We start from the raw sequence: 27108 nt of genomic DNA, 5'->3' as shown, positions 1-27108 counted from the left end.
GATTTGTACAAACAGCTGATGTACAAAAATGTAATCTATGCAACCATGTGGAGAATAAATCCATAAATGTTTGTCTTGATTACGTGATCTTCTTGTGCAGACCATGCACTCACATCTCAAGGCACTGGAACAATTTGAAGGCTGACCTTAAATGGCTAAAACACAAAGAAAACCATCTCCCAGCTACAGCAGCCAAGAAGCAAAATACAATACAGGACCAAAGAGCTTACAGTTAAAGTATTTCCATCTACGACTTCTAGTGATGTCACTGGTCCTTTAGTCTGTCAGACTTTACTGTTACAAAGTGAATGGTCCCATTACAAAGCAGATCAGTGTATAAAACACCTGGTAAATCAGAGGAAACCTTCAATTACATAACGTAAAGAATCCACACAATTCAGTATGTGATCATTTAAATGCAAAATACCAAACAGCTTGTAAGCAATGCTGGATGTTTGCTGTGCTACAATTTGTTAAAGATCTTAATTACCTTCAGGACAACTACAAATTATAACATAAAATATGAAACATTACTGACAGTTTTTTATGTGGAAATGCCAAATCACAATTTTAAACTAGTATTTTTCGATTTAACCTGCACAGATATGGCATTTACACTTTTGTAGGTAATGATTAACCAAGCTAAGCCCTTGACAGATTGACGCTCCTTTTGGGGTGCTGTCAAATGTTACATTACATTGCGTATGGAGTGTTTCTATCAAGAACAACAATTTTAACAAAATCACGTATAAAGTAACTAAAATAGGCCTTTTGCAAATCAAAGCATCAAACAAACACAGTCAACTGTAAAGTGAAACCTAAGCAGAACGTATACATACCTGTTTGAATGAAGATAACTAAACATGGACATCACAAAGTACAAACTTGTCTTGTAACATAGGTGCTACTTTTTAAATCCCAGAGTTTTGCAGTTTTGTAAAAACCAAACATTAGAACAGCTACACAAATTAAAGCACACATCATCTTTACAAACACCTTCACATTGCACCATTACTCTCTTATCAGGTGACATAACAACATAATGCTAAACAGTTCACTGATGCTCTCAGCAAACTGCAAAAAAAGTCTGGGAAGATTTGAATTAATTAACTTAATACTAATTAGGGCACTAGTTTTTTTTGCGTAAACCAAATAGCAGGTTGCTCCATTAAAAGTGCATCGTACTTGCTGCAAAAACAAAATACGGTGGCACTTATTTACTGAAGCAGCTTTTCAAAGGGCATTATATTTTTGCTGCAGATGAAACGAAATCAGATTAATCTTCATCTGAGAAATGTCTGACCAGATTAGGCCAAAACACTAAATGTTGGACCATAATCATGACATGAAAAGATATAGTGGAGGAATTGGTTAAGAAAACTCTGAAGAACTCTCAAAGCCATAAATACCTCTGCTACTCTTCTATTACAACAATACTGTAAAATAACTAGCGATGACTTACTTTCAAAAGTCAGTTTGACTGAACCTCACCAGATAAATCTCTGTACGGACTGTACTGTAACTGAATCTGAAGAGATTTTATGAGGTTTGCCATGAATAGTCTGTGACCCCAATGTGTCCCTTTCCAGCAGAGACGACAGGAAACTTCAGGCAACATTTTTGGAAGATGACTGGACACTTTCATGACTCAAAGCAAGGATTCAATCAGATCTACTAAGGAAAATAATGAGTGAGACATCGCAGGAACAAATGTTTAAGATGCAAAGGAGTAACTTAACCAAAATGAAGTTCATGAAAGAAAAAATACTTCAATCCTCCCAAAAAGAAACTGTTAGGGAGTGTATTTCAGAAATTCTACCCCCTGGGAGGTATTGCACAAATGTTTCCCCTTAGGAATTACACTCCACCATTATAGGCATAATCTGCCTTGTTGTGCATGATGAGTTTGTTGTCCACAAAGTAGAAGCTGTCAGACCTCGTCTCATATGGGTGCTCCACCATTTGGTGAACTACAATAAAGACAGAGAAACAGTAAAAACTAAGGCATTGAATGTTATGATAAAAAAATAGCGGATGAGAATCAAAGATACAAACTCACTCAGGTCCTCGGGAAGCTGTGGAAACTCATAAATGTGTTCACACGTGTTGCAGCTGTTGGGGATGCAAAAGCCAAAATCAAAGTCAAAATTCTTGAGAAGTTTTCCCTGGAAGTAATGCCGCTCGATCATCCGGAAACTGTTAATGGGCCTTTCACCCACAGTGAACTCCACACTGCAAACAGGAAGTACAGATGAGCAATGAAAAAGGTGTTGCGCCAATTGTTGATTTCAGGAAGTCTGGTAACTCACGTAGCACCAACGGTGCGAAGTTTAAGGAATGCTGGTGTAAACTGGTATCTGACAAAACGACCTGTGCTGGTGTTCACATCACCACTGTCCTCATGTTCTACTGCACCTGGAACAGAAAGCTGTTCTTAACCAGACAAATTCTGACAAACCAGACTAGCATACATAAGGCTATGAGTTTAACAGCCAAAACCAATCGATTGAAGACAATCAACCAGGCCTAAAGGAACATAATACTATACTGTATGTTGCTGTATTCATTGATTTTCAAACATTGTGCCATCGCACACTAGTGTCATTAACGCACTGACTGCCATTGACGTCTAAAAACGTCAATTGTGTTTTTCGGCTGGGGTTGCTAGGAAACAGTGTGACAACGCTCTCCTGTGAATATCAAACTTGTACCATGATGTAGTGACCAACTGGTGACATGTGGGTGGCAGCAGCGCATCTTTGAATGAGAGATCACCCATGATGGGAAGAGCTCAGAGGAAAAGGAAAACAGTTTCCAAGACAGAAAATGGCGCTACGAGAGTTGATGCTTAAGTTCCCAGCAGGGTACACTCGACCAGAGCATGTGTGAAACTAAGTGGACTATTGAGAGTGTCGCAATGGTGAGAAAAAACAATCAAAAAAATGGGGCAAGCAGTGACACTCGGCATGTCTGGGAGAAGGAGGAAGTTGCGTATGGGGAGAATGACTGGGGGAGAGACTTGCAGGAAGGCCAAAATACAGTAAGAAAACCATTCACTTCTGAACCAGATAGCAAAATAATAACACTTTTGCCATCAAAAGCCCGGTCGCAGTGTTGTTTTTATAGTTTTATAGAAAAAAACCAATGTTGAGGTGTCACTAAAGCAAAAAAAAAAAAAAAAAAAAAAAAAAAATGCTTCAAAGTCACTGATAAGATTTTTCAAAAAAAGTCTTTTTCCTCATCTTTTTGCTCACAAACTGAAGATTTGTGTGAAACTTGCCTCTATTCAACTGCTGATTATGGAAGAATGAAACAAGCTATAAACAAAACATTTGTTTTCTGATGAAAGTAGAGTCTCTAATCTTTCAGAATCTGGTTTCTGATTTCGGATTGTCATAGTACAACATGTTCTGTGGGTCTTGAAATATCAGTGAAAATCATCTAAAATGTCTGGCAATATGGGGTTGGCTGCTCTTAAAATGGGTGGCAGTGAATAAGTTAAGGATTGTTATTGTCATGTGTGTGGCGATTGTATGTTATTACTATGTTTGTGTGTGTTTTTGCAGGTTAACAGCTGCTACTCCGTTTCTATCTCAGTGATCAATGGAGATTCACAATATTTTGATGAGTTTCAATTGATGTTTCCATATGAATTGACCTCCACACTGCCCAATGTCTTCATATCAGTCCATTTACAGTTGTTTAAGGTCAGTTTTTAATGAAAAAAAGTGCCTATTTGTATGGTTGCCGTACGGAAAACCTCCGGTGCTATTAGTACGTTTACCGAAATACACGTACGTAGCGTTAGGTTTAGGGTTATGGTTAGGTTATAACCCTATATTGTAACAATTTTTAGGGTTGGTTTACAGTTAGGTTTAGTCTTACCTAAACTGGGACAATGACAATGCATATGGATAGAATGTTGGTATATTGATACAGCAACCGTGCGGATAGCCACTGCCTTAATGTAACCAGTCTGCTGCTTTGCTCGCTTATGTCCAAGGCCGCCCTGAGCCTGACACAGTTAAAAAATAATGACAATCTATGTTTATGTGGAAAGACCGCAACTATTGAAACTAACTTTAGACGATATCATACAACCGGCTTGTTTTCTGTTGTTTTTGTCCACAGTTAGCAGTAGTGTTTCCACTCGAGCTAATGTGGCAATTTGCAGCCCCGGTCAGTGTTTTCACGGCTTTGGCTGTAGCTTTATGTGGTTTTTGTCCGCAGCTGGCAGCAGTGTTTCCACTTGACCTAACGAGGCAATTTGCAGCCCCAGCCATTGTTTTCACAGCTTTGGCTGTCGCTTTATGTTGTTTTTGTCCACAGTTAGCAGCAATGTTTTCGTTTGTGCTAACGAGGCGACTTGCAGCCCTGGTCAATGTTTTCACGGCTTCGGCTGTCACTTTACGTTGTTATTGTGACAGCTACACAAGGTTTAGTTTTTAGTTAGCAGCAGTGCTCTCACTCGAGCTAACGACGCAATTTGCAGCACCGGTCAGTGTTTTTCACAACTTCGGCTGTCGCTTTACATTATTGTGACTGCTCCACAGGGTTTAGTCTGCAGTTAGCAGCAGTGCTTTCACTTGAGCTAACAGGCAGTGAACAGCCCCATTAGTTTCCTTATCAAGCTTCAGCTGTCATTTTCCTTTCAATACAGTAGCGCGTATTTAGCAGTAGTGCTCCCGCTCAAGCTAACAAGGCACTTAGAGCAAATCTAGTTTTTCACAGCTTCCGTTCAGCCAGTGTGGCTAGCACGTCAGTAGTAGCAGTGCTCAGGCTCGAGCTAACAACCCGCCCTGCTGCTTTATTGGGGGTTCCCTTCGCAGCATAGGCTGCTTAGAACCTGTCGCCATGTCCTACTCTTGTGTGCACTGCCTGACAGGGTTGTCCGAAATCCCATGCATGAACTGTGGCTACATGCCATGATCAGTACGCATGGCCAGGCTGAGAGAGGTGGAGTAGGCCTTAGAGGGGGCCAACACGACCCACTTCACTCCTGCCAGGTCCCAGCGGTCAAACAACCGGCCGAGGGGGCTGTGGTGGCCCTAAGGGCCAAGAAACCAAGGGGTAATAAGTTGGCAGCCAAGGTTGACTGATTGTCGGCTGAGCTGGGTCAGATGAAAGACTTTCTGAAGGCTCTCCAGCCATCGCTGCATCAGCGACGCAGTTTGCAGATCTTGGGGTGGACTCCCAGTCGCATGCCTCTGAGTCATTATCCTGTTCCTCAGGGCAGGGCCTGTTGTGGGGGGCTGAGGACACCCCTAGGGGGTCTATAATCCGTGCTTGACTGCAGCTTGATGTCCCACAGGAAAACCCTGCTTCCGTTAGCGCTTCAGGCGATAACAGGTGCAGAGTGTCTTTTCAGTCCCTCCGTCAGAGTACTATGTCAGGGAGCTTCACGCCTGCTGGAGAGACATCAAGGCATTCTCCCACTCCAACTGGGATGCCAGGGCCCGAGCAGCTATGCAGGACCCCACCAAGTATGAGTTGGGCCAAATACCAGCTATAGAGCCAGCTATCACATCTGTGTCTCTGGATGAGTCATTAACTCATTCAGTGCCAGCCGTTTTCAAATTTTCTACCCCCCCTCAGTGCCAGCCGTTTTTGAGCATTTTGACTGATTTTAAAGACCCACAGAATATTATCTACTATGACTGAAATCTGACACCAGATTCTGAAAGATTGAGGCCTCTACTGTCATGAAAAAAAAAAAAAAAAAAAAACATTTGTTTCTGGCTCGTTCCGTTTTTTTGTAATCAGCCATTGAATAGAGCAAGTTTTTCACAAATCTTTAGTTTCAGAGCAAAAAGCTGAGAAAACAGCCTTTTTGTAAAAAAAAAAAAACCCTGTCAGTGACTTTAAAGCTATTTTTTTTAGTGACAACTCTAACATCTGAACATTGTTTCCTTATATAAAACATTAAAAAAAAACACTGAGACCGGGCTTTTGATGGCAAAATTATTATTATTTTGCTGTCTATGTCAGAGTTGAATGGATTTCTTACTGTATTTTGGCGTTCCTCCAACATTCCCTCCCGTCAGTCTGCACACAGACCGGTTTAGCCCGGTTAGTTGATGGTTTTATCTCACGAGCACAACATTATCAATAATCCACTCAGGTCCACACATGTTCTCTGTTAGTATGTGGTGCTGTGAGCTGCTGGATACGTCACAATATCACTTTGTAGTGCCATATTCTCACTCGTTCCTCCTTCTCCCACCCAGCTAATAGTAGCATCAGTGGCTAATCTCTCATCTAAAGGTGCACCGCTGCCTTCGTCAGGGCACAGTTGGCTCAGGTGGTAGAGGGTCGTCTTCTGATCAAGAGGTTGGGGGTTCGATCCCAGTACCTGACTATGTGTCGAAGTGTCCCTGGGCAAGACACTGAACCCTAAGTTGCTCCCAGTGGTCGACTAGCACCTTGCATGGCAGTCCTGTCCCACTGGTGTGTGAATGTGAGAGTGATTAGGTGAATGAGCTGATATGTAAAGCGCTTTGAGACTGCTTCAGTGTGGTGATAAAGCGCTATATAAAATCAAGTCCATTTACCATTTACAGTTGGTCACTACAACACCCCACAGCTTAGATACTGATGAGGGACCCCCGCCAGGGTGTTTTCTAGTAATCCCCATGAAAAAACGCAAATGACGAGTTTCTCGTCAATGGTGCTGAGCCTTCGGATTTGAAATGACGAGATATCTCGTCGGGGGCACTGAGTGAGTTAAAGACTAACGCTAGGTGTCCTTGACCCCAGTGCAAGATAATGGACAAATTGCTGTTGAAGGCATACAACACAGTGGCCCGCATGGGGTGGGTCAGTAACTCCCTCTCCCACCTTATGCTGGCCCTCTCAGCTTCTCTATCACAAGCATTGGTGATAGAAGGGACCACTGCTGAAATCTAAGTGGAGCCATTTGGGTCAGGCGCCCTCAACGCCCTAGAGCGCTCCGGCCAGGCAGGGACGACCCGACAGCAGCTGGCAGGCCTCCAGAGGCCCAGAGCAGCTCCTGGCAGATCCAGGGCTTCCACTACCGCTCCTCAACAGCGGATCCAGAGGTCAACATCTAGTAGCCATCAGCGGAAAGGACAGCCAGTAGAACAGGCTGATAGATTTTGTCTGCCTCCAAGGCAGCCTAGGGTTGCAGCACCGTTTCCCCATGGGGACGGGGTCACAGGCTCCGACTACACGAGGCAGGTCGTTGGCTGCTTTTCCCGGCCGGATGCTTATAACTTACCGCACAGTGCAGATAAAATAATACAGAGTAATAGCAAAAATCTCTGGATGACAACATTTTAACAGCAGGCAGAGATCATTCACATTGTACTATGAGTCTCAGTTGATAAAGAGCTATATAAAATCCAATGCAAGTATTACTGTGATATTGTTTCTTTTTTAAGATTTAAATGAAACATGATGCAGAAGTTTCCAATAGGAATTCACCCAAATTACATTTTTTGGCCGAAACTGAAACACCGAAAGAAATTATTATGCAAATGATTAGTCCCCCATTGCATTTCTGGCTCTGAATGTGTAGTAACCTCTAAAATAAAAACATTGCAATTGTATAAATTAATATTAATGCTTAAAAGAATAAATCAATAAAAAATATGAAAATATTTATTTAGCAATGACATTCCAAAAATGCACAATATAAAATAAAATAATTAAATGTTTAACCTGACCCCACTCATACATTAAATAATAATGTAGAGGCCGAGTCGCATTAATAATAATGATACATTTTATTTATGGGCACTTTTCAAAAACCCCAAGGACACCTTACAAGCAGAGTTAAAAATAGCAACAATAAAAACAAAGAATTACAAAGCAGTAAATATAAAACATACAAATTAGAGATTTAAAAAGGAGGTAGTTAACACTTTTACAAAAAACTAATTTAAAACAAGTTTTGCAGTGTAGTGGATGGAAATCAGAGTGAGTAGGCTTGTTTGAACAGGTGGGTTTTGAGACGTGATTTGAAGATGGTCAGTGTGTCAATGTTTCGGATGTCAGGTGGGAGGGAGTTCCAAAGGTGGGGGGCAAAATGGCTGAAGGCTCTGGACCCCATGGTGGTCATGCGGACAGAAGGGATGAGGAGACAGAGAGGAAGATGATCTGAGGGTCCGATTGGGTGTGTTTATGTGGAGGAGTACAGTTATGGAGGGCCTTGATGGTTAGGAGGAGAGTTTTGTAAGCAATACGGTATGTGATTGGGAGCCAGTGGAGTTGTTGGAGAACAGGGGTGATGTGGTGGATAAAAGGTGTTCTGGTGATGATCCGGGCTGCAGCATTCTGAACCAGTTGTAGTTTATGTAAGGACTTTTGGGAAAAACCTGACAGAAGGGAGTTACAGCAATCCAGATGGGAGGTGACCAGAGAGTGGACAAGGTTGGCAGTGCCTGACGGGTTGAGGGAGGGACGGAGACGGTTGATGTTTCGAAGATGGAAGTATGCAGACCGAGTGATGTTATCGATGTGGGTTTTATGACAGAGTGCCGTCAAGGACGACACCTAGACTCTTAACCTGAGGGGAGGGGAAGACGGAAGAGTTGTTGATGGTGAAGCTTTTTGATTTTGTGAGAGTGGATTTGGAACCAATGAGGAGAACCTCAGTTTGGTCACTGTTGAGTTTGAGAAGGGATGTGAATGTTTTTAACTGAATGAACTGGGTGCGGCCGGAGAGATATGAAGAAAATCAGTCCAGGGGTGTGCCTGATAAACCAATGGATGCCAGTCTATGGAGGAGGATGGAATGGAAGATGGTGTCAAAAGCTGCACTCAGGTCGAGGACGATGAGGATGGATAGGAATCCAGAGTCTGCTGACATAAGGAGGTCATTGGTTATTTTGAGTAGTGCAGTTTCAGTGCTGTGATGGGGCGGAAACCGAATTGGAATTGCTTGTACAGGTTGTTAATGGAGAGGTGGGAGTGGACTTGTGATGCAACTGTTTTTTCCAGGATTTTTGAAAGGAATGGTAGATTGGAAATGGGACAAAGGTTATTGAAGTTGCCAGGTTTTTTGAGAATGGGAGTTATTGCAGAAGATTTGAGAGCTGAGGGGACAGAACCAGATTAAAGGGAGGAGTGGATGATAGAGGTAACCAAAAATGACAGAGAGGGGAGACAGGCTTTGATCAGGGGAGTCGGGAGGGGGTCTAGTTGACAGGTGGATGGTTTGGATTTCCTAATGAGTTCAGATATGTCAGCAGAGGAGAGAAAGTGAAAACTTGAGTGGCTGAAATGAGAAAGCTGAGGGAACAGGAGGGAGTAGACTGCAGGAGGTGTGACAGGTCAGTTTCTGATGAATATTATACATTTTTGTGTTGAAAAAGTTCATGAGTGAAGTACAGTGATCAATGGAGTAGAAGTGTGAGGGAAGAGAGTCTCGTGGGCGAAGGGAGTTGTTAATTAAAGAAAACAGAGTCCGGGTGTTCCCAACACCAGCACTGATGAGAATAGCATAGTACTAGTCCTTGGCTGTGTTGATTGAGTCCTTATATAGAAGAGTGTGGTGGTGGTACAGTTCCTTGTGAACAGTAAGGCCAGTTTTATTGTAGAGACGTTCTAGTTGTCGTCCTTTAGCTTTGAGGTGGCGGAGCTGGGGAGTGAACCAGGGAGCAGAGTGGGTGAATGATACAGTCCGGGTTTTAAGGGGGGGCCTGTGAGTTCAGCAGAGTATGAAGACTGTTGTTGGAGAGGGAAACCAGTTCATCTGTGGTAGAGGGGGTGCTGATGTTGAGGAAGGCTTCGATGCTCGTGGTGAGAGTTGTCATATTAGTGTTCTTGATGTTACGAAATGAAATGGTGTGTGATGGTTTAATTTTGGAGATGGCCAGATTTAAACTAAAAGATACAAATATATGGTCAGAAATGGGGAGTTCATTTGAGGAGCAGTTAAAAGGGGAGACACCAGAGCAGCAGACCAGGTCAAGGATATAACCCTTTGAGTGGGTAGGGAAATTCATAAACTGCTGAAAACCAAAACTGTCCAGGCATGATGTGAAGTCAGTAGTGAGTAAGTTTCAGATTGTCCATGTGGACATTAAAATCACCAAGCACAATGACATTGGGAGAGAGGGTGCAGAGGTGGGTGAGAAGTGAAGAGAATTCATTGATGAAATCCTTATTGTTTTTGGATGAACGATACACAGTGGCTATTATGATCGGTGTTGGTCCGGTTATTTGCAAAGACACTGATTCAAATGATGTGGAAGATGGGATGGAGAGAGGTGAGATCTTCCACTTCTCCCGGTAGATTATTGCGAGACCTCCCACCCGACCGGAGAGGGGGGCTGACAGTTTTTTTACGTGTTGAATTCCCCAGAAAAAATCCCTGTTTTTATAGAAAAAAAAAAAACAACCTGTAATCTGATTACATGTTTTTTTTAAAATATACTGTCACGTATTATAGTTACATGTTTATTGTATACTGATTACGTAACGCTGTTACTTGTAATCTGTTACTTCCCAAGCCTGCCAATACCTACATGAAAGTGTCTATTTGTACGGTTGCCGTACGAACAACCCCCAGTGCTATTGGTACATTTACCGAAGTACACATACATAGTCTTATAGGGTTAGGTTTACGGTTAGGTTTAGTCTTAGTCATGCAACCTAAACTGGCCAATGACTGACCTATCACGTGACCTAAACTGGCCAATGAGGGGCGCTGCGTATGGATAGAACGTCAGTATATTGATACGGCAACTGTACGGATAGCCACTGCCCTAATACATAGCCACTGCAAGCAGGAATCATGTGATCAGTATCGTCTAGTCACCCTGGACAGCACTTGCTGTGGGCGGGTCGTTGGCATCAAGTAAAAGCAATGTCAAAATGCAAGGGAAAAGACAAAGACAAAACAGAAAAGGCAATAACAAAATGGAAAAACAAAGACAATACTGAAAAAGCAATGACAAAATGGAATAAGCAAAAGCAAAGACAAAATACAAAAAGAATATGACTACATTTGTATATTTTTTAATTATTGATTCTATTTATATTTCCACATTTATTTCCTTTTCATTTTGGCACTCCTGCGATTCCATATGGCAGAGGCTATACGGCAAGATGATCAGATTGTAGGGACTGAGGATAGTGGGGGGAGAATTCATAAAATTTCCCTATTTGCAGATGACATTTTGACCTTTATAAAACACCCTCTTACTTCAATACCTCGACTCATGCAGTGTCTAAAAGATTATGGAGATATTTCAGGATATAAAATTAATCAAAATAAATTGGAGGCAATGATGATATCAGGGATATGACCAAATCAATTTAACAATACAGTATCATTTCACTGGTCTAAACAAGGATTTAGGTACCTAGGAATTATTATAACTCCTCAAACTACAAATCTTTTTGATGCAAACTATAATAAACTAAACAAGTGGGGAGTGATCTGACACTGGGAAGTCCTCCCCCCATCTCTGCTAGACCAGAGTTGAAACCGTGAGGATGAATCTGCTTCCTCGTCTCCTATTCAGGGTGACTACAGGTAGGAAGAAGTTATATTTAAGACTTTTTTTTAAAACCACCTTAAAAAAAATTTAAGACCAAACTTACAATGGAAATACAGATCAAAGTTAAAATATATTATTTTACAATTAAAGGCATTGATGTCAATGTTATTAATGTACAATAAAGAAAAATGAAATAATAATAATAATAATAATCGGTTGTTCAAGAACATTCTTCAAATGTGTTCATTAATGTGGAAAGAGAACAAAAATATCAACATTGTCCTAAATTATATTTATTGTAACACAATTCTCATTTAATATCAGTGGACAAAAACTAGAAATCAAAATTGACTGGAACCTGTGAACAAACCAAACACCAAAATGCTTTTATCAGATCCTTCACTGAGTAATGCTATGTGGATCTTTGATCTAAAATTAGGCCCTCTAAGAAAATGTAACCAACCCACATTAGCAGCTTAATTTCTGTCCTGGCTATTGAAACCTTATATTTCTATTATGGGCCCACCTTAGACATAACAATGTGAACACAATTTTCATTTGAAATGTTGTGAAAACAGAAATTCTGGGGTGAGGTAAAATAGGTAGTTGAGAAGGTAAGGGAAAGAGAAAATGGCTGACAGGACATCAAGGCATGTGTCTGAGTTCTGTTGATTTGTCTTCCAGCTCCATCTCAACTAGAGCTGCAACAAATTATTAGTTTCATAATTGACTAATCGGTTAATAAATTATTCGATGAATCGGATAAAAAAAAAAAACACCACATATTTAATTTCAGCCTCTTTATTTGTCCCATAGTGAATGTAGTGACAGGTCACTCTAAGGTAGACTTCATTAGCTACACGTGCCCATAGATCAGCAGTGAGAGACAGTTTGCTGTATGCGTTCATTGCATTCTTCACTTTTGTAGGAGCCATTTTGTGTTTATTTTTGGCATGTGTTACGGTGAAATTTACGGTTACCTCGTCTTTGACTTGAAAACACACTCTGTGGTGATAAATGATGAAGACCAGACAGGAGAGATGATGAAGTAATAAAAAATTATTTAATCTAAACTAAATAAAAAGGTACAAAGCGGGATAGACAAAGAAGTGGTCTCCTCTGGCCAAAGGAGAGACGCGAAGAAGGGCCCAAATGTTCCTTTCACACACTTTTATACCCCACTGTCCCACCTCCCCCTTCCACAGACAGCAAAGAAGAGACCAGGGGGGAAAGGTCAGTCTGCCGGAGGTGATACCTCCGATGTCAGGGTGAAAGTTAGATGTGTGTGTGTGTGTGTGTGTGTGTGGGGGGGGGTGTGTGAGTGAGTGTGTGTGTATGTGTATATGATGTGTGTGTGTATGTGATGTCTGGGGTGGGTTTGGACGTGCTCTGGCCTTCGAGATTAAACTGAGGCCAACTGACATTCGTTTAGAGAAGCTGTATTATGGGAGTATGGGCCCACTGACTTTGCAGGAAGAGGAAAAGACATCAGACAGGCGTGGAAAGTTACAAATTGGGGTATTAAGTTGAATGAGATCAAAAAGCAAATATATGAGTATACATAATTAATCAATTTTGCCACCACACATGTTATTTAGTTGTGGATAAGTCTTATATATTATTTTCCACTAGGGACACTGAAGGCACTGGGGTGTGTATTGTGGCATAGGTGACAGGAAGGGGAGGTACAGGTAGGGGGAGCACATACAGTTCTCACCAGACCGGCATTCATGGTCAAACCAGCACTCAGACAAACAGCAGGAAATGGTATGTTTTGTTCTAATTTTATCCATCAAATCCCTCAAATAAACCATCAACTCAACTACAAATGGCTGGAATATCATTGATTGCATCTGCGTAAGACTTCACTCCTACCTGTGTGTTAATGGCAATCATTGGACAAAGGAACAAAAATTGGAAATTTTCCTATACAATTAAGTGTGAAATTTGCTCTATGACTGAAATTTGCAACAATTCAAACCGAATAAGATGAATGAGATGTTGACAGAAGATTGTTTTGTTTCACATACCTGGCGTCCAAGCAAAATCAACTGGAAATGACACCTGCCCTACACTGATTCCTGCGGGAGAATTGGAAACCACCGGAGCACAAAAGACTGGGTACATGCAATCATTAAGCTTTATTGGACAAGCTACAGGAAGCCCTGTATTGGACAGCAGCTATGGTGGAGTCAGCTAAATGAAAGCTACAATCGTGCAACACATCAGCTGCTTGAAACAGTGTATTGGTGACTAGCACATCAGCTGTTTAAAACATTGCATCATCATGATGTGTTCATGCACAAATGTCTGCTGTCAATTCCGACGTTCAGCCACAAGATGGCGACATTGAAAAGGATTCCATGAAGGAAACATGAGTTATCTGGCCCACTGCAAAAGGCATGATTTTATTCGTTGAAACATGTCAGAAGTAAAGAAGTAAACAAAAAATTATAATAAATGATGGCTTCATACAAGATGTAAAAATGTGGTTATCTGAAGTTGGACTGAAACCACACACCACTGCTGAAGGTCAAATCGCCACACAAGAAGATGAAGTAAACTCAGATATTGTTGGACCTGATGACAGTGTGTCAAACGCCTCAAAACCAAAATTAAGCCTCAAATCTAGATTATCATCACGTGTATCTTCAACTTTATCACGTGTATCTTCAACTTCATCTGCCTGCATTAAAGCTGAGGCAGAAAAGGTTGCACTCATGGAATGAGCTGCTGCCTTGAGGAAAAAGCATGAGCTTGAAGCCCAAGAGGAGTAATTGAAAAGAAAGAAGGAACAACTGGAACTAGAGACTGAGCTGGCAGCAACTCATATTTGAGACAAACTGCTCATAAGGAAGGATCAGCTAAGTTGAATGCACCTGCAAGTTAACAGTATCCTGATCAAGTGCAACAAGGACAGGATATGTGGAAAGAAACTGAATTTTTCTCCCAGCAACAGGTTGTTAAACCAACAAACAACTTATGGACCATCAATTAAAGCTCATGATGTGACCCATGTAACCCAAAACTCTCTTCACAGGCATAAAGTCCAGACTTATATGCACACGAAGGTGTACAAAAGTATGTTCACAGTACGCCACCTGAATTTAATCCTTACAACCAAAGTGATATCTGTGACATAATTCAGAGACAAAATTACATTACTGTTCTTCTGGTTCAGCAAAATCTCTCTTCTATCCTGCCATCAAGAGACATTCCTGTTTATGACGGAGATCCTTTGCTGTATGAAACTTTTATCAGGGCATTTGAGAGAGGAGCGGTACAAAAGACTCAAGACCACAGTGACTGCTTGCATTTCCTAGGGCAATACACAGGAGGGAATGCAAAAGACTTAGTCCACAGCTGCCAACATATGCCTCCAGCCCAAGGCTATCAAAGAGCAAAACATCTTCTCAAAGAACATTTTGGGAACTAATATATAATTGCCACTGCACATATGGACAAAGCATCAGCCTGGTCAGTAATCAAATCGGAGAATTCAAAAACATTACAAGCCTTCACATTGTTCCTCAGAAGTTGTTGTAACACAATGACACATCTCACCTACATAGAACAAATAAATGTTGTTTCCAATATGAAGACCATACTTCTGAAACTGCCTTATAAGCTGAGAGACAAAAGGAGGAATAGAGCATGTCAACTACAAGACAATATCTGGACATCGAGCTACGTTTTCTGACCTGGTGGACTTCATAGAGAGAGAAATGAAGGTACTGTCAGATCCATTTTTCGGAAACATCCAGGATCCTAAGCCAGCTGCAACTGTGAAAAGCTCTAACTCATTTAAACCAAGAAGAAAATCAGGACCAAGAGGAAGCAGTTTTGCAACAACTGGAACACCTATAGAACCACAAGAACAAGAAAATGTGACAACAAATGGAAAGGAAACAAATGTATCAAACCCCATATATCAAAATTGTTTGTGCTGCAATAAGAGTGGTCACACATTGGTGCAGTGTCCACAGATGAAGAAGAATGAATAATGGGAGGTACATCTACCTTTTGCACAGAAAGCTTAATGAGAAGACTAAATATAACAGGACAAAGAACCAATATTCTTTTGCAGACCATGAACCAAGTGAAACAGATTACCAGTCATCATATCTCAGGTTTGGAAATATCAAGTTTGGATAAAGACAATTTTACTCTATTACCTGATGTGTTCACACACAGAACTATGCCTGTTTCCCAGCTCAGCATTCCCAGACAAGAAGACCTCATGAAATGGCCTTATTTGAAGGATATTAAAATTCACGAAATAGACTCTGGCATTCTTCTTATTGGGACAAATAAGTCAAAGGTATCAGAAGCTTGGGAGCTGGTCAACAGCGAAGGAAACGGACCATATGCAGCAATGATCCTACTGGTGGGGGTCATCTCCGGTCCACTGAGAGGAGACATCATTAGTGATGCAAATGGTGCTGCTGCTGTCAATTGAATATCCATTGTGAACCGAGAGTAGTTGTTAATCAAACAGTACAACCATGACTTCAGTGAAACCAGCAAGGAAACAGACGAAATGTCTCGAGAGGAGGTAAAATTCTTGGATATCGTGAGTTACTCGGCAAAAATGACAAACGGACAATACTGTATAGACTTGCCTTTCAAGCAAGAAAATCCCAGCATGCCAAATAACCATTGCATTGCAGAACAATGCATTCAGGGTCCTCACAGAAGGTTATGTTGAAACTGTACCACTAGATCAGCTGAAGAGACTGATGGGGAGCTATGGTACATACAGCATCATGGGGTGTATCACTCAAAAAAGGGAACCTTTAAGGTGGTCTTTGATTGTAATGCAGTCTTCAAAGGACTTGTTGAATACCGGATGAATGTACATTTGTTTGGAGCCGTGTCATCATTATTTTCAATACTGTCTCTGAATACCTGTAATAGAAATGGCGCTAAATGACTGGAAAAACACTTGTAAAATTCAGCAGTTAGGCTGTCTGTCCCAGGAGATTTATTATTTCTAAGTGAGTCAATAGAATCAAGAGTCTCCTTCAGAGTAAAAGGGGCATCACAATAATTATTTTCACCTAAATCTATTATTTTCACGTCCTTCATCAAACTTAAATATGAATTTGCAGCAGTGTCATTGTAATTCAAATTATATAAATTATCTTAGAAGGTATGGCAGAAATTAGCTTTGTATCATCAGAGATCACACCATTAATGTTTAACTGGTGGATGGAGTTAAATTTTAGGCAATGTTTTTCAAGCCTGAAAAAGTAGTTCTACTGATCTTCCTTGAGCCGTTTCTTCCTAGATCTCACAAAGGCTCCTTCTGCTTTACATTGATAAATACCATCAAGTTTACTTTGGAGGTCTAGTAGATTCAATCTATCTTCCTGTGAAATATTATCAGGGGATCTTTGATAAAATAAGGCAATTTTAGAAATGATCTCATCTTCTTCAATTCTTCAATTAGATTTGGCAATAAAACTTCCATACCTTCTCAGGAACGTGCACGTTTCAAACTAAAAGAGCTCCCAATTGGTACTATAGGATTTCTCTATGTTAGCTTTCTTCAAAAATGTGCTAATTATTTCTTTATTTTTTTCTCAGTTGTAACTGATTTATGTGCAAACGGGGAATAGTTCAATTTTCAATATGAAGATTATAAGGAAGTGGAAAGGATATTAGCTGTAACATTATTTTCATCAATGGAGTTGGATACTAAATAAAAATCAATGTGTGACTGTCTTGTACACAAACGGTAACTCCAAGTGAAAGATTTATCATCAGGGATTTTTTCTCTCCATACATCAATAACATTAATTTTCTCCATAAACAATTTTCATTTTGTGTTATAAGGAAAGAGCTGTGATGGAGGCCATCTATCAAGAGTATTGTCAAAAGTTGTGTTAAAGTCCCCACCAATAAAGAGAAGAGAATTGGGATATTTGGAGAGCTATAAAAGATGATGTCTTCTATTAGGTCAAGTAGATTGTCATTCTCTGATTTCTAATTATACCCATATATATTGACGATGATGAAGATAATATTATTAGATATACAACTAGGATTACCTTAACAGAGAAAGCTGGGGCCTAATTTATTTCAATCAATATATACTGTATATGCAGTATATATTAAATGACTTGACGTGATCTATAGACAGGTAAACATATTATGGATGGATAAATTATCAAGAATAAAGCTAAAATTTCTAATTCAGACAAGATATTTTTACTTTTAATAAAACTGCATTCAATATGTAAACTTTTGTATCATTAGTATTCTGTGTCAATATACTTCATAAATAACTTTCATTTACTTTTAAAGTGGGGCAAAAAAGTATTTAGTCAGCCACCAATTGTGCAAGTTCTCCCACTTAAAAAGATGAGAGAGGCCTGTAATTTTCTTCATAGGTATACCTCAACTATGAGAGACAAAATGAGAAGAAAAATCCAGAAAATCACAATGTAGGATTTTTAATGATTTCATTGGTAAATCCCTTGGTAAAATAAGTATTTGGCCACCTACAAACAAGCAAGACTCTCACAGACCTGTAACTTCCACTCCTCCACTCATTACCTGTATTAATGGCACCTGTTTGAACTTGTTATTAGTATAAGACACCTAATTAATAATTTGTATTTTGAACCTGTTACTAAGATGTAAATTTAAATTGGCTTTTATTTACTTGTTTGTGTTCTTTTATATGTGTTATGAGAAACCCTTTAATCAAAATTAAATAAAATGTCAAAAAAGTATTTTGCTAATGTTTTCGCCTTATGTAAAGTGTATTTATGGGTATGGTGAACACCACTATGCAAGTGTTATAAATGATTCTGATAATAATAACAATAATGTAAATGTAAAAAACGCCATATAAGGGGGGAGGCCAAAAAAAAAAAATCTTGCCAAGGGCACCAAAAAAAAAAAAAACCAGCAGCATATACAGGCCTGTTTTCTATATTAAAAAAACAAATAGCAAAAAATGTACAAGTATATTTATTTACTGTAACTAGTGCTGTCAAGATATTTTTTAAACTCACCTAAAAATTGCTGAGAAGTGCCCTCAACTTGAGGTATTTTCATTTAAATTACATTATTGTGGCAGATCAAAAGATTGATATTGAACAAAGGGGCTTTAAAAAGTCAATTATTGTTTTTAACAGACTTGAACAGCCTGCATTTGCATTTGAGACTAGTCCTAAGGGCTGCCTCCCAACTTTAGTTTTGACCATCAGGGGGGATATTGTACTTTTGTCAATCTCCAAATCTCTCTAATAAATCAAGGAAGTTCTGTGTGTGTTTGGAGGGAATTTCTCCCTGACGTGTCGACTGTTCGACCTGAAACTATTTTACAAGCTTGCACACACGCCGAGTGTATGCATCAATAATTTTTGACTTATTTGGTGTTGCTAAACGTTTATTTTAACTCATTCAGTGCCAGCCATTTTCAGATTTTCTACCCCCCAGTGCCAGCCGTTTTTGAGCATTTTGACTGATTTTAAACACCCACAGAATATTTTCTACTATGACTATCTGAAATCTGACACCATATTCTGAAAGACTGATGCCTCTACTGTCAGGAAAAAAAACCCATTTATTTCTGGCTCATTTCGTTCATTTGTAATAAGCCGTTGAATAGAGCAAGTTTTACACAAATCTTCATTTCAGAGCAAAAAGCTAAGAAAAAAGCTATTGTAAAAAAACCCTGTCAGTGACTTTAAAGTTATTTCTTTTGCTTTAGTGACAACTCTAACATCTGAACATTGTTTCCTTATATAAAACATAAAAAAAAAAAAACACTGAGACCGGGCTTTTGATGGCAAAATTCTTATTATTTTGCTATCTGGTTCAGAGTTGAATGAATTTCTTACTGTATTTTGGCGTTCCTCCAACATTCTCTCCCATCATTCTGCACACACGCAACTTCCTCTTCCTCCCGGACATACAGAGTGTCACTGCATGGTTTTATCTCACCGCCGCCACACTATCCATGAGTTCCACACATGCTCTGGTCGAGTGTGCGCTGCTGGGAACGTCAACTCTGTATATAGCGCCATTTTCTGTCTCGTAAACGCCTTTCCTCCTCTCCCTCTGAGCTTTGCTGAACATGGATGATCTCTCATCCAAAGGTGCACTGCTACCTCCTACATGTCACCTATTATTTTGCTATCTGCCTCACAGGCTGGGGGTATTTTGTGTGTACTGCTAAAAGTTCTTTAAGTGTATTGCAAAATGTTTATTTTCATTTTGTTTTGAGATAACTGCTTCAAAGTTCGATCGCGTTGTGGTACTTCTGGGTTCATTGTTTTTTGGTCTCTCAAGCATTTCAACAACCTGTGAAGGAGTGCACGCACGCACACACACACACAACAAAAAACAATAATTATACAAAAATACAACAGAAAGATACAAAAATACACATATTGACTCCAAAAAACATACGTTACAGAAAAATACACCAAACAAACAAAATACAAAAAATGAGTAAAAAAAAAAAAAAAAAAAAAAAAAAAGAACAACAAACATTTATCATGCCCATGTCCCGTAGAATTAAACCAGGAAAATCGCTCACGCTATTTTACTTTGCACCCAAAAATATACCCCTTTATAACACTACAGAGTACAGAGTATGTACAACTCTTTGTGAATCCAACTTTCATACACATACTCATTTGGCCATAATTGACAGCTCTACTTAAGCTCCTACTATATGAATTCATACTTCTGACGGGCCCTGTACTAGTAATAAAAAAGAAAGAAATGAAAAGAAATTTTAAAAAAAATATTTCAGTTAATGCAGTGAACACAATAAAATAATATAGATGCATGGAAATGGCTTACAATGTGCATCCTAATGAGGTTGGTCACATTTCAAACAGAAATACAAAGCTCAGTGTGGTCACAAACATCCCAGTAAAACTTACCGCTGTTAGGTTTGGCTATCTCAAACAGCACTGTGCCCGTCTCGAGATCTCTGATTTTGAAGCGAGTGAAGTCAACACTGAAGACATTGTCTTCAGGTCTGCAAAGATAGTCTGCAATATAAATAAACAGAGTATTTAAAGTAATTATTAAAGCAAGGGTATCTCAACTAAGCAGGTAACTTCAGCTAACAGGGCCCTTACTATCCAACACTCATGATAGGCCATCAAAATAAACAGCTACAAAATACTATCAAAAAACTTTAAAGCATGAATTCTCAACTGGTGGGTCGGGACCCAAAAGTGGGTCGCGGACCTGTACTGGATGGGTCGCGGACAACTGGTCAATACTTAATATCTCTCATGTTGGACTTGTCTTTTATTTTTGAAATAAACTTTTCTTTTGACAGGCATGCTGTGAAATGTATGGTACACAGGAAAATATATAGATTTATGTTTTAAAAAAGATTATATACATGTGTTTTCAACAGCATTTTTAGAAAGAATTAATTTGGTTGGTTGAATTCTAAAAAAAAAAAAAACTGGGTCACGATTTAATGACCGTGGTAAAATGTGGGTCCCAAGGTGACACCAGTTGACCTTTCATGTCTGAAGCACAGTCATCAAAGTTTGATTCTGGAGAAGTTCACGTCTTCGTTTTGGTTTTTGAGCACAATCCACCAAGTCACATTTCTTACATTGTTTTAAACTGTGCTTGGCAATAAAAAAATCTATTCTGATTCTTAAAATGGTTTCCATTCACATGCAAGTGAAACGGAGCATGTGTTGCAGATAGACATTCCACTTGAAGGATTCATTCAGCCTTATAGATATGAAACACTCAATATTATGAGGATGTAGACGGCCCGACAGCCCGCTGTCTATACTCAGGGTGTAGGAGAGGGCAGACTGAAAAATTAAGAGTATAATTATAGTGTCTATGAAAGCTTTATAGCTTATACTACAGCTATTACAGACTCCGGCCTCAGTTAACTTCTGTGGCATCCGAAGCTTGCAAGTAAACACATTTTATTGGGTTACAGAAGTTGACACTACATCTGTCTGTGACAACCGTGTGGATAGGTGGAGTGAGGAATTCTGTGCCCGACGTCATGATGCCTCAGAACCATCATTACGCAGAGCCACTGGCTCTGTGTAAATAAGGAAGCTACATTCGTAGAAGTCTTCCTACAATTAACTGCTACATGGTATGGAGGCTTATTTGAGAGTAGTTTGTGTAATGATAATCATTATGATTATAGGTATCATAATTCTGTAGGGGTCGTCAGAGTGAGCTATCAGCACTGCAGTGAAGGTGTATGAATCCTTGAAAGATCTTCCCGGAGCGTACCTTCTCATATGGTCATTTTCCAAAAAACATACCAGAAATGCACAAAAATTAACATTAAGGAAGTCAAATGTAATGCTATCATGGACATAATTATGTAAAATATTTTGTCAATGCACTATTTATGATATGCATTTAGCATCAACACGAAAACTGGTGTCAGGTGCTCATGAACACTCCTAAAAGAACAGCAACTGAAATTTCAGCATCTGTTTTCAGGTTCATACCCCTTGGAGTAATTATAAGAAACACTATAGCACCGACTCCACTTCCAGCAAAGTGTTGGCAGAGAGAAGGGAAGTAGCACCATTGTTGTTGGCTCTGGGAGAAACCAAAATACAGACATACGTTAAGCATGAGCTGCACATTGGGTAGCCTGGGTTTCCATTGACAAAATAGGGGATAAGGGCTGGGCGGTATGACCAAAAATTTATGTCACAGTATTTTTCTAAATTCTAACGGTTTCACGGAATTCTTTTTTTTCATGCATAATCAGGTGTTCACAGCATTTTCTGCTGGTTGAGAATCAGAATGGTTTATTTTGCCGAGTACAGTTTAAAAAAAAAAAAAACAGCACATGGAATTTCACTTGGTAGTCAGTGCACGGAACAAAAACACGAGCCAGCAGCAATAATAATAATAGTGATAAATATAAGGATAAGAGATAAATAGAGGATAAAGAAAAGAAAGAGGAATTACTGCAGTAGATTGATTTAGGATGGTCTATTTTATTGTCATGAGTAAATGTAGAATAATTCCACACTAGTAGTAATACAAGTTTGCAACAGCAGCCCAATGGCTTTTTGACGCGCTAGCTTAGCATTAGCTTTATTTCTAGCTTTAAATGCTGCATACTCATTGTTTCTTATGGTGAATACGGTAGCGTTTTGTATGCAGCTCATTATAGAAATTACAAATTGCGATCCTTTGTTCTCTTTTTTTGTGTATTACTGCCGAACTGCTGACATGCTAAACTAACCGTGCCTCCTTGTCTGTGAGTGTTGTTCACAGACACACGTTCACATGCAGCTTCGGAGCTTTCAATCGTGTCTTTCTTGTCCATTTACACCGCAACTAACACCAGAGCACTACTGTTTACCTTCTTATTTAGAAGTGCAACGTTAAAAAGGGTCCGGTCTGAAACGCGGCGCAGCATTCCAAAAGTTGTGTAATCAATTACACCGGTATGGCAGTATATTAAGAACTCATATCATAACAAAAATATATACCGGTATTCGGTATGAACCGATATACCGTCCAGCCCTAAAACATGGGAGAGTTCAGGTTGGTGACGAGGGAGGTGATTATAACTTCAAGAGAACTGTGGATGAGGGGGCTACTCATTGAAAGGAATGACCTAAAATTGATGAGTTTTTATTTCCTTTAAGATGATTACAAAAATATTTTTCTCAGGTTGACATAAGTGGCCACTTAAATTTGTGTTACAATAAATCACAGCACTAGGTATTTAGGAACTATTTCCCACATTCCCTTAGTTAGACATTATTTACGTTTGCATTTTAAACACCAGCAGTGGTCACTGGTGACAGTCCAACCAGTGGAAACGACACTGATGATCCTTGAGGTGAAGTGGCTTAAAATGTAAAATGTAACCCGTTTCCAAGCATGTACAACTGGGAAAATTTTGGCCTAAAAAAGACAATCATAGCACAATTTACCAATTTACTCTAATGCGGATTACATTGAAGACCAAAACAAGGAGCCAGACAATGCTTTTCTTTTATCTCTATTTGTCACTTTTTTTCCCCAGACAATGCTTTTCTAATGGTAGATAGAAACCCTACTTTAATTGAAGGTGGCAAAAAAAAATCTGACAAATATTTGTATCCATACTAGACCACCAATCTATGCATACGCAGCGCCCCTTATTGACCAGTTTAGGTCACGTGATAGGTGCACCACATGATTTAAAAGTCAGTTGTATTTTTAGCTCATATTTATTTTTTAGCTACCCCGCTAACCCTTTTATTTTAGCCCTAATCCTAACCCAGGAAATACCCTAAATGTTTATTTTTGTCGGATATGTATTTTTAAAGGTGGAATTTGCCATGTTAAACATGTTAAAATGAAGAAAAAAAACATACATGTCAAAAGTGGGATTCGAACCCACGACAGCGGAAAGAAGAATCCATGAGCGAAACGCCTTAGACCACTCGGCCATCCTGACAAAATCAAAAACGTTGTAATTTTAATACAGGAGATCTCGTAGTGTGGCTTACATGTTTTCAATAATCTACATTGATGAGGTTATTATGCAAACAAAAACATGCCACAGCCAAACCTATGTGTAGTATTACTGAAAAAATTAGCCAGACTTTGGGAAAAATAAATAAATCACATTATCATTTTATTCAAGATGCTCACTCTATAAGTGGTATCCACACCCCTGTTTGAGAATCACTGAATTAGACTAATATAGTGTAAAATTTGAACGATTCCTCTAATTACTTTTGAATGTAGCCATAAGATCTCCTGATTTATTATATTTGAAAAATAGGCATATCAGTTAGAATCGCAATATATAAATGGTAAAATGCTTACCATTAGAAAATGTGTCAAATTGAGCTATGAAATACAAATTTAAAAGTAACGCAAGAATGGGTTGTGCATTATTTTTAATAATTATTCTGTTATAGCCCTCTGTATAAGGCAGAATACCATGGCCCTCACGTACCTTCTGTGACAGCCCGCAGACCAAGGACATGGTCCGGTAAAATGTCTCGACCCATAGCCCGAAGCTCATCTTCGGTAACCTCGGGCCACTTTTCCGTCTGGCAAAGCCTCGACTTTAGCTTCTTTAGCATACCTCCGGCGCTCTTCGGATTCTTGTGAACTGTCTCCAAGCTGTTGTTAGCGTCTGACTGCCCCGTGCTCACTACAGTTTGCTTGGGTTTGCTTCTGTAGCCGTCCATGCCGCACACAATACACGCACAAACAAAAACCTGCTTCAAGACGAGTTAGAAAACTGTGTAATTTCAAGATGGCGTTGAGCGTGTCTGTGGACAGAAAAGCGAAGTTGCGATTGGCTGACGACGTTGGAAGTTGTCATAGTTACTGACTAAGTGTAACCCGGTCTGGTCGGTCTGGGTATCATTGGATAATCCCAAATTCATCTGTAAACCAAAATGAAATAACCGTTTCTCTTCCTCTGCTTTTCAAACAAAAAACAAGAAAACCGTTTTAATCAAAAAACCATAAAACAAATCCAAATTGGCCCGTTTTTTGATTGGCCCGTGTCATTTTCTCCTTTTCCCTTTTACAATTGAAAATAGAAAATCAGCTGTTTCCTTTTTCCATTCTGAACTCTGAAACGACAAACGAAATCACGTGACACGAAGTCACGTGGTCTGGCTTTTTTTCAGCCGACATGCGGAAGTGATTGTGTCAGAATAAAAGCATAGACGGAGAGATAATATAAAGCAGGCACATGATCTATCACAGAGGGTGATAGATCATTAAAATGGTTTACAAAAGCTACATAAAGATCCATTTTTGGGTCATTTTTTATTTTGACATGAAATTAAGCTGATGCTCGCGACCAGCACGCACGAACGGAGTTACAAAAAATGACCAGCAGGTGGCACTGTGGGGATGTGTTTCCTCTGCAGGCATGATTTCATGAATGTTCACGTGTAAAAATAATACAGTAAACACGAGTTGGGGATTGTCTTTTTATGAACCATATGGTTTACCCAGCAATGTAATTTTGGAGCTTTTGAATGAGCTCAGAGCAGCCTTGGTTTATTTATTTATTATTATTATTATTATTATTATTATTATTATTATTATTATTATTAAATCAGCTTTTATTTAAATTTGCATTTATAATATTTAAATAGTTACAAGATCAAACACTATATGATTCCATAAGGCAGTGTGTTACCGGAGGGGTATTCCATAAAGCAGGTTATGTTCCAGCTCTGAGTATGTTTGGGCTGAAATGAGGGAAACCCTGAGTATCCCATTCCTAAACGGGAGGTATGTTCTTCTCTGTGTATGTTACCATGGCAACATTGTCCGTGAACTAAACCTGGTCGCTGTCAGGTTTTATCAAAGAAACTCTGGGTTTCTACCTGGCTCTGCCCACCTGAACACTGTTTCTGAACACTTTAATGAACCTTAACACTCTTCTCTGTAACACATTAGTAACATCACACACCACAGACGTGTTCACATCATTTCTAATGTTGTGTTGCTTTACGTTTCTTTTTTTTTTTGTGCAAACGGTAGTTTTCTTTATAACATTGTGGATACAGAGCGTTACGTGAAAGTCACTGAGAGGTTGATCTGCATTAAAACATCTACTGACGTCTGTAGTAAAGTTCCCTGAATACAAACCTGTGGATAATATAAAGGAGGAGATGAAAATTTAAATGAATCCACTTTTAAGGCTGGATTATTGTTTTATATTGTTATACAGTTAAATCTGTAGATTGTGCATCTTTTAAGTTATGATGGTGTGGTGAATTCTGACGCTGCTCTTGGAAGTGATGGGTTGCGGGTTTGCGTCCCACTTCAGTGTTTTGTTTATGACATTTTTTAGTACGTCGAGATGACTCTGGCGACAATATTACATTAAAAATCAATATAATTGATTCGATATCAAGCGGCAGTCACTGTCTTTATAGCCAGTGTAACGGGAGGGCTCTCTATGCAGCCATCCTTTGCTTCTGCCACGTCTCCTCAAACACATTTTATTCATATTATTCCCTGCTCGTCACGTCACTGAAGCAGTAAAGTGATGAAGTGACCAAAAAGTGTGACAAATTACGGGTGATTTAAGCCACTAAAGTCACTGAAGACTGAACGCACCTTTAGAACAGGCTCATATTCCTCAAACACCGGCTTATTTCACCCATTGGGGTGAATAAATCCCTCTCTTCCGTTTGGTTGTCATGGCAGCTCGAGTCATCTCTTATCCATTGATGATGGCTTTTTATCGCACACGTGCGCATGAGTAACCCAAGGTTCACATACTCAGGGTTGATTAACCCACTTCATACCAGCTGTAATGGAATCAGATACCCAGAGTTTCCCATCGCGGGGTATGTTGACCCAGAGTTTATGGATAGACTCAAGAGTTTGTTAGCCCTCCTTTATGGAATAACCCTCAGGAAGAAAACATGGGCACAATGAACATCGTAGTCGATGTAAAAGGTCAGAGTTAATTAATTATAGGTTTACAAGCAAAAAAGACAAGTTTCTCCTAAATCCAACTTGCATCACAAGACCATTATCTATTGGCAGTCATTAATCAAATGTATTATCGTATCTGGTACATTTACAACATTTATTACATTTATTTTGTATTTATTTACTTTTTGTCATTATTGTTGTTGTTGTTATTATTAAATACCTGGACAAA

The 27108-nt window shown here is 39.4% G+C and overlaps 1 protein-coding gene across 1 annotated transcript; it reads right to left on the bottom strand.

The window, feature by feature from the left end:
- On the bottom strand, positions 1-25065 carry unc119b (unc-119 lipid binding chaperone B). The gene is made up of 5 exons (XM_028457432.1): positions 24418-25065; positions 20378-20488; positions 2310-2415; positions 2060-2232; positions 1-1970 (listed from the first exon to the last, which is right to left on the bottom strand). The coding sequence occupies exons 1-5, from the start codon at positions 24653-24655 to the stop codon at positions 1858-1860; spliced, it is 741 nt and encodes a 246-aa protein (XP_028313233.1). The 5' UTR covers positions 24656-25065; the 3' UTR covers positions 1-1857.
- Positions 25066-27108: the final 2043 nt, after the last annotated feature.

Source organism: Gouania willdenowi, chromosome 9 (genome assembly GCF_900634775.1).
Source record: "Gouania willdenowi chromosome 9, fGouWil2.1, whole genome shotgun sequence".
Classification (NCBI taxonomy): Eukaryota; Metazoa; Chordata; class Actinopteri; order Blenniiformes; family Gobiesocidae; genus Gouania; species Gouania willdenowi.
This window is presented reverse-complemented; position numbering and strand designations above follow the sequence as displayed.